This window comes from Hydra viridissima, unplaced genomic scaffold (genome assembly GCF_058129835.1).
Source record: "Hydra viridissima isolate aposymbiotic clone 2 unplaced genomic scaffold, HvirCarnegie_v1 scaffold_14, whole genome shotgun sequence".
NCBI classification, from domain to species: Eukaryota; Metazoa; Cnidaria; class Hydrozoa; order Anthoathecata; family Hydridae; genus Hydra; species Hydra viridissima.
In genome coordinates this window covers 238,009-245,985 of record NW_028324313.1, presented here as the reverse complement: position 1 = coordinate 245,985, position 7,977 = coordinate 238,009, and the positions used below count along the sequence as shown (strand labels likewise).

Sequence of the window (7,977 nt, the reverse complement as noted above, 5' to 3'; positions counted from 1 at the left end):
AAAGAGTTTGTTGGGCTTCGTCCTAAGCTCTACTCTTATGAGGTCTTTAATGAAAAAAAAGAACACAAAAAATGCAAAGGAATTCAGAAATGTGTAGTTGAAAAGCACATCACTCATCAAGATTATAAAAACTGCTTAATGACTAAAGAAGAACAGCTCAGAAAAATGAACGTCTTCCGATCACTAAGCCACTACCAAAATGTACTTTTTTTCTCAGATCATATTGGCTCACTTTGGGATTTGTTGTACATATTATTCTAAGACAATCCTGAAAATTTAAGACCTATTGGATAAAGAGCAATTTTGGGAAATAGTTTTAAAGTTTTTAAGTATTCTCTTGTTTTCAATGAATTATTCATTTTTATGGCATTTTTAATATTTATTATACTTCAGTACAAACTTTGATACAAATATTCATTCCATTAGAATATTTGAATATTATGGAATGAATATTCACCACATAATCTTAAACACTGAGATAGAAACAGAGGGCTGAGGGGCAAGAGTCCCCCCCCCCTCCTTAAAACTTTATTTTTTTATTTAAATTTTGTTTCTGGCTGCCTTAGCCCCCGCTTATTTCTGAAATTACTGCGTTCAACATGTTTTTTTGCACAGGGGTGATTTCAAAGTTAAGTTTAAGAGAGGTTTGCTATTTTTAAAAAAATTATTCTTGACAGTAGTCAAGTCAAGGATGCCCTCTGACTTTGGTATGTGATCTAAATTAAATTGAAAAAAAAAACATTTTCTCATGAAAAAGGTATAAAGTAATCAGTTTTAGATAAATTACATTTATTTTCTGCTCTGCTTTGGTTTTTAGTTAGAATAAAATTATGTCTCTTTACTTGACCATAAACTATCTTTGATGCCTCTGATACTAGCTTCACGGACCTTTCCACTGACTGTGAATTGTTGGGTAAATCTGTAAGAATAGGTTTTTTAGAAGTCTGCAAAGCGTTCTCTAATTCAAATGATGGAATTAGGATAGAAGTTGGAGGTTCAACCTCAATTAAAGAAACATCAACTAAACTACTCCATGTATAAGCGTTAAAGTTAATAGGCATAATTAATTTTGCTTTGATTTTTGGTTTGACTTCAGGACTTACTTCTCTTAATTGCCTTATGTGCAAAACTTGCTTAATAGCTTGAGCCCTTATATCTTTTTCATCATCTTGCAACATAGAATATAAAAAGTTTTCTTGAAGACAGCAATAAGAGTTTCCTTGAAGATTTTGAAAAACAATTTGCTGTATATTATCTGCCTGATTTTTAACAAGCTCTATTGTCTTATGAAGAAGTCTAGGAGCATCTTTATAAAGTCCAGACCTTTTATGGGCAAACCACATGGGGCAATATACTTGGACTATATACTTTGTAATTGTACACAACTCATCTGTAGGATTCTTCGATCTTGCATAAACCATCATTATTCTTAAAGATAGAGTTAACCATCTGGCATGGTAAACAGGTCCTGGTTTTTTTATTGAATATTTTGGAGATATAAAGCCTTTAGATATTCCAATACAGTACTCGTAAAGTTTACGTTGATCTGTACTAAGATCAGATAAAATATTAGAGTTTACATAGGAATCAATCTCTGAATGAATTGGAACAAAATCAATTATTGGTAAATCATGCAAATCACTTGCAGAAGCTTTTTGACCAATAGGGCCCTTATATTTCTTTGGATCGTTAGTTTTACCATCTACTTCAGCTATGACATGGCGAAGTGGTAACTCATTTTGGTGAAGTACACATCCTATTAAATGGAATCCATTTAATAGGATGTGTACTTCACCAAAATGAGTTACCACTTCGCCATGTCATAGCTGAAGTAGATGGTAAAACTAACGATCCAAAGAAATATAAGGGCCCTATTGGTCAAAAAGCTTCTGCAAGTGATTTGCATGATTTACCAATAATTGATTTTGTTCCAATTCATTCAGAGATTGATTCCTATGTAAACTCTAATATTTTATCTGATCTTAGTACAGATCAACGTAAACTTTACGAGTACTGTATTGAAATATCTAAAGGCTTTATATCTCCAAAATATTCAATAAAAAAACCAGGACCTGTTTACCATGCCAGATGGTTAACTCTAGCTTTAAACTTTATTAAATGGATTCGTCGGTTTAAAAGCTTTTCTAATGTCACAACTAAGCCATTATCTGCACCAGTATTAGCAGAAGTATTATCAAGAACAATGGCTTCCAAACTACTAATGCTGTTGTATTTTTTGAGTATTTTTAGAGTCTCAGTTGCCATTGTAATTCCTGTTCCATTTTTTATTTCAATATGAGTTAAATATTTCTTAGAAAAAGGTCCACTTTCTGCAGTAAAAGTTAAGTGATGTTCATCTTTTACTGTTCTTTTAATAATAGGTTCTGCATATTGATCATATCCTAATATATGTGCTAATGTATTTTTGTCTTTTTTACTATCTACTCCAATGACTTTTAAATGAAAAACTTCTGAACTATGTTTTTCACTAATCATGGTTGAAACACGCTTTTTAGTATCAAATATCTTTTTTTCAGTGATAATTTGTGATCTGTCATTTTGAGTTATAATTTGATAGTCTATCAAGGTAGCAGTTGCTATGGCAGATGTTGCAGCGTCACTAACTTCGAACCTGATAGCAGCTTTGGCAATGTTAGTTAAATCTGTGTAATTTTTTTTACACAGTGTTTTTGCAAAAAACTCATGGTTTTGATTTTTATAATCATCATTATTATCTATTTCTACATCATAAGTTTCACTGATACAATCATTATCTGAATGAAGTGCCATGTCACTTGTTAAATAAATTTTCTCCTTACTTTTTTTTCTTGCGATCTTGGCTGTCTCTTTCTTATCAATTTGGCCTATCTGCCAAGTTCCAAAGGGCCCTCGCTTAACTTTTTGATCCTTTAAATACTCTCGTTCTAGAACTGGAACCTTAAGTTAAAAAAAAAAATTTTATAGCTTAGAGAAAGTATTTAAATAATAAAAAGCATAAAAAATAATTATACAAAAAAAAAAGTCACCTGTTTGCTTTCTTCACAGAGACATACATAGTGCTTGTTAGTGCAACCCTTGCATCGAACATTTCTAAAGGGTAATATGTATAATAAAATATAATGCCATAATTTGAGAAGAAATAAAAAAACTTTACAGCTGTAAAATTTGTTGACAGTTTAGTCACAAATTTGTGTGAACAAACATATTGTTTAATATTGTGGTTTTTTGAAAATGTAACTTCAAACCTGTCATCGCAATTTAAAAGAGGAAGTTCACATCTGCATGTTGATATGTCAAACAACTTTAAAAGGTTATTTTCCAACCAACGAACACTGTTTTTATGTTTTGAAGCTTTAGATCGTTCAGCTGCAATTACTTTTTGAAATGTTCTTTGTAACTTATTTCTTAGAGGTTTTTCCTTCATAAGTGGAAGATTTGGATTCACTTTTTTCCAAATTTTTAAAATTTCTTCACTTACTTTTAAAACTATGGCAGGAGAATCAATTTTTTTAGTTGTAATCATTTCTTTTTCGACCTTATAAGCATATTGAATAGTCTGTTTATATGTTGGAAGGTCACTAACAGGTAGTTCGTTTGGTTGCCCAGCATATCTTTCACTTTCATGTCTAGTTATAATATTATGCGTTCTTTTTCTTGTTGGTTTCCCAGATCCACATTTTGCATTCATTTTTTAATATTTAAATTCAGTCTGAAAAAGATTTTTTATATACTTGTTGTGTAAGATAATATAATATGATAATACCATAAATACAAAAGCAAAATATATGGCTAATATAAATACTTTATCCGTATTAGATTTTAATTATTATTTTATATTATAAAACATCGCAAAAAGTATCCTTTTCCAAACACATTTAAAAATGGCAAACTTGTTGTTATTATACAAATTTAAGACGCGAAAATAACATTTTAAGCGAGGTTCTGTCCTATTTCGCAATACTTAAATGGAACCATGAAAATGTAATTGGTTTTATTTTTCCCAAAATAATGACTAAGTTTTAAAATTTTTTAAATTGCAAATAATTTTATTGAATATAAATAGTACATTTCCCAAAGTGAGCCGAGTGTTGACTTTAACTTGGTAGTGGCTTACCGATCACGTCATCACGATATTTTCACTGAAGAAATCAACAAAGTCGCACTCAGCGCTAACGATGACAAAAGAGTCATTTTGGAAGATGGAATACACACGTTGGCTTATGGTCACTACAAATTAAAAAAGGTAAGTGATAAAGAAGAGTAACAAAAATGAAGGATTTAAAAAATAACAAAATAAAAAAAATGAGAAACAAAAAAATAAATGTGGAGGGAATTGTTTTACCAAACGAGGCTTTATCCACTATTCAGTTGATGGAAGCAGCAAAAAAACTAAAAATAAAAAACTTTCGAGGAGTTTTTGTCAGAGACGCGTTGCCAAAAAAGCCTAGAAAAAAAGAATGTGGAATTGTCAACACGGGGGATTCAAGCACAGATGGGTTTCAATGGGTGTGTTGGTTCAAAGACGGAGACAAAAAATACAGCTTTGACTCTTACGCTCAGCCACCTCTCGTCGAGCTCGTTGACTATTTGAAAAGTCCTGTCTTTTACAACAGTGAAAGGGTTCAATTTGGAAACACGTCTTATTGTGAACACTTGTGTCTTTACGTCTTGAAAAAATGCGAAGAGGGAGACAGCTTTCAAGACGTTGTCAACACCCTTTGGTGAATCGAATTTCACTTGTGAAGTTCCATGAATCCGAAGGATTTAAAAAAAATTTTTCCCCATTAAAAAATGATTGACAAATTCAACAGAAGCGAATTCAGTGTTTATTTTGAAAATCTTGCATCAGACTCAACCAGCAACGTTTATATTAAAACGGACGGATCGAGCACCATCACTGCAGATTTGGATTACAACTCTCATAAAATCATCAACCTGGGTGAACCCACCAACGCACACGATGCCGCTACTAAAAATTACGTAGACAATCACGTGACAGGTGGTACTGGAACTGTAGTGGGAACTGCAGATTTGGATTTGAACTTTCACAAGGCGATCAATTTGAACGAACCGACTAATCTTCATGACGCCGCCACAAAAAATTACGTCGACGTCAGCTCGAGTCTGTGTGTTAAAACGGACGGATCCAGCACGATCACTGGAATCATCGACATGAACTCTCACAAGTTGATCAACGTTTCCGACCCCTCCGCTTTAAAAGACGCAGCGACAAAAGGGTATGTAGACACCAAAGTCGCTTACAACAATATTTCATACACCGACATTAACATGACGTCGCACAAATTAACCAATTTAGCTGAGCCTACATCAGCTTCAGATTCGGCCACTAAAAATTACGTAGACACGCATGCGTCAGGTGGAACGACTGTGGGAAATGCAGATTTGGATTTGAACTCTCACAAAGTGATCAACGTGACTGATCCAACCAACGCGCAAGATGGAGCGACAAAAAATTACGTGGACTTGTTGTTGCAAAAATCGAGTTTGACCAGTGTCATTCCAGGATCCAGTTTTACCAGTTTAGGGTTTAAGTCTCAGACGGTTGCGGCGCTAACCACTTCTCCTGTGTTTGCGTTTTCTGGAAAATCCGGAGTGCTGAGAAGATTGTGGCTGGCTTTATACAGCTCCTCTGGCACAAATATTCCTGGTCAAGTTTTTATTCGAATCTTTACTGACGGAGAAATCAATGTGGGGAATTATGTAGAAACAACGGAAGGAATTGGAGTGGATCAAACAGGACTTGCTACCGATTTGCTTTTTTCACCATTGGGAGGAGCTTTTTACGCCAATTCTTTGCAGGGGTGCAACATGTTTAACACCACTTCCTTGGGAGGTTATTTCACATTGGACATGCCTTTCAGAAACGACGTCTCCATTCAACTCGTCAACAGAAATGCTACTGCCATCACGTATTGGATTCAACCGTTCATTTCCACACTTGCTTCCATTCCTGCAACCATCCCTCTTTTCAAGCTGTACTGCAGAACGTTTCGATATTTGGACACCACTTACGGCAGCGAATACGTTTTGCTGAACACCAACGGAAAAGGAAATGGTGTGTCGTTGAAATACATCAGGATGCACATCATTAGCGCCTCTGGAAACTGGTGGGAGTCTAGAGTTAGAATGTACGATGGAAATCTGCCTCCCGGAAACGGAACCGTTCTCACTCCTTGGACATCTTACAACACCAACAATTACACGTATTTTCCAGGATATGACGGTGACAGCACATGCATCTTCTCCTCTTCAGGACTGGAAGATTTTTACTTATCCTCATGGAACGGATCAAATGTGACTTCCTTCAACAACAAATCGACTGGACTGTTGTATCAATCCACTTCATCCATCGGCTCTACATCCACCATCTCCTTTTACAGAAATTTTGGAGAAGCAGATTCTATGCCCACTGTCGCAGCTGGTAGAAGACTCGTTGTCACGCTCAACTCTGGTGATGCTCAAGTCGGTCAATCTGGAAGATTTTACCTTCTTCTAGGACAAGCCTATTATTATGCCTAATGCACAGATGAAAGAAAATTTTGAAAATGACTTAAATAAAATTCTTGACATAAATAAAAAGATGGAGAGGAAGTATGTGATTGAATTTGATACCATGGGTCGTGCGCATCTGTTTGATGAAGAAAAAGAAATTCATGCGGCTGGATGCGAATTTACTGCACATGACGAGTGGGGAAGAAAGTATACGATTCGATTTGATGAAATGGGCCAAGCACATGTATACAACTCAATAAGCGAAATTTTTGCCAATTATCTTGTTTCATAAGTTTTTAATTCTCCCGCGAAAAGAATTAAAAAACACGACGGCATCTTGCATTCCTTAAGTATGGAAAAGTATCAATGAGCTAGAAACCGATATGGCATTTTTTCTATAGAAAATGGAAATGAGCCAGAACCCGCTTTTTATAGTAGTAATAATAATAATAATAATAATAATAATAATAATAATAATAATAATAATAATATTATTATTATTATTATTATTATTATTATTATTATTATTATTATTATTATTATTATTATTATTATATTATTATTATTATTATTAATATTATTATTATTATTATTAATATTATTATTATTATTATTAATATTATTATTATTATTATTAATATTATTATTATTATTATTATTATTATTATTATTATTATTATTATTATTATTATTATTATTATTATTATTATTATTATTATTATTATTATTATTATTATTATTATTATTATATTATTATTATTATTAATATTATTATTATTATTATTATTATTATTATTATTATTATTATTATTATTATTATTATTATTATTATTATTATTATTATTATTATTATTATTATTATTATTATTATTATTATTATTATTATTATTATTATTATTATTATTATTATTATTATTATTATTATTATTATTATTATTATTACTATAATTATACAAACTAAATAATTTGTTTGGCTTATACAACATTACTTCGGGTTTCACGCAAATGCGATCATCAGATGTTATAAACCGTAAAAAAACCCGAACTTTTCTAAGCCACCAAATATTTTTTAGTTATCACAAAAGTTCAAAAATATCTACACAAGATCTTTTTAATGTATTTCATATACTTTGCCCAATTTAAATATTGCACCATACTCACCACAATTACCTCTCAAGATTTCAATATCACATTAATGATCTTTTTTCACGCCATCATATTTTAAACACCTAAAATGTTTGACGTCATTGAAAAATACGAAAATCTTTTTCTGCAGATTTTTTTATTAAGGTTTTAAAAACTGTTGAAAAACAAAATTTTTAATTCTATTCATTTTTAAACATTTTTATGCTACTTTACTTTTCTACTATTCCATATTATCTATTACTTGACTGACTTTTTAAGGTGATTAAAAGAAAGACCGCAATAAAGATGTTGCAACCGAATTTTTATAAAATCAACCGA

At 32.0% G+C, this 7,977-nt stretch overlaps 1 protein-coding gene across 1 annotated transcript; it reads right to left on the bottom strand.

Annotated features, from left to right (window-relative positions):
• Positions 1-577: 577 nt before the first annotated feature.
• Positions 578-3,816, bottom strand: LOC145189752 (uncharacterized). Its single transcript, XM_090072135.1, has 4 exons — positions 3,246-3,816; positions 3,027-3,090; positions 2,129-2,937; positions 578-1,773 (listed from the first exon to the last, which is right to left on the bottom strand). Exons 1-4 carry the CDS (start codon positions 3,686-3,688, stop codon positions 747-749), a joined length of 2,343 nt encoding a protein of 780 aa, XP_089928261.1. The 5' UTR covers positions 3,689-3,816; the 3' UTR covers positions 578-746.
• Between the last annotated feature and the right edge of the window lie 4,161 nt (positions 3,817-7,977).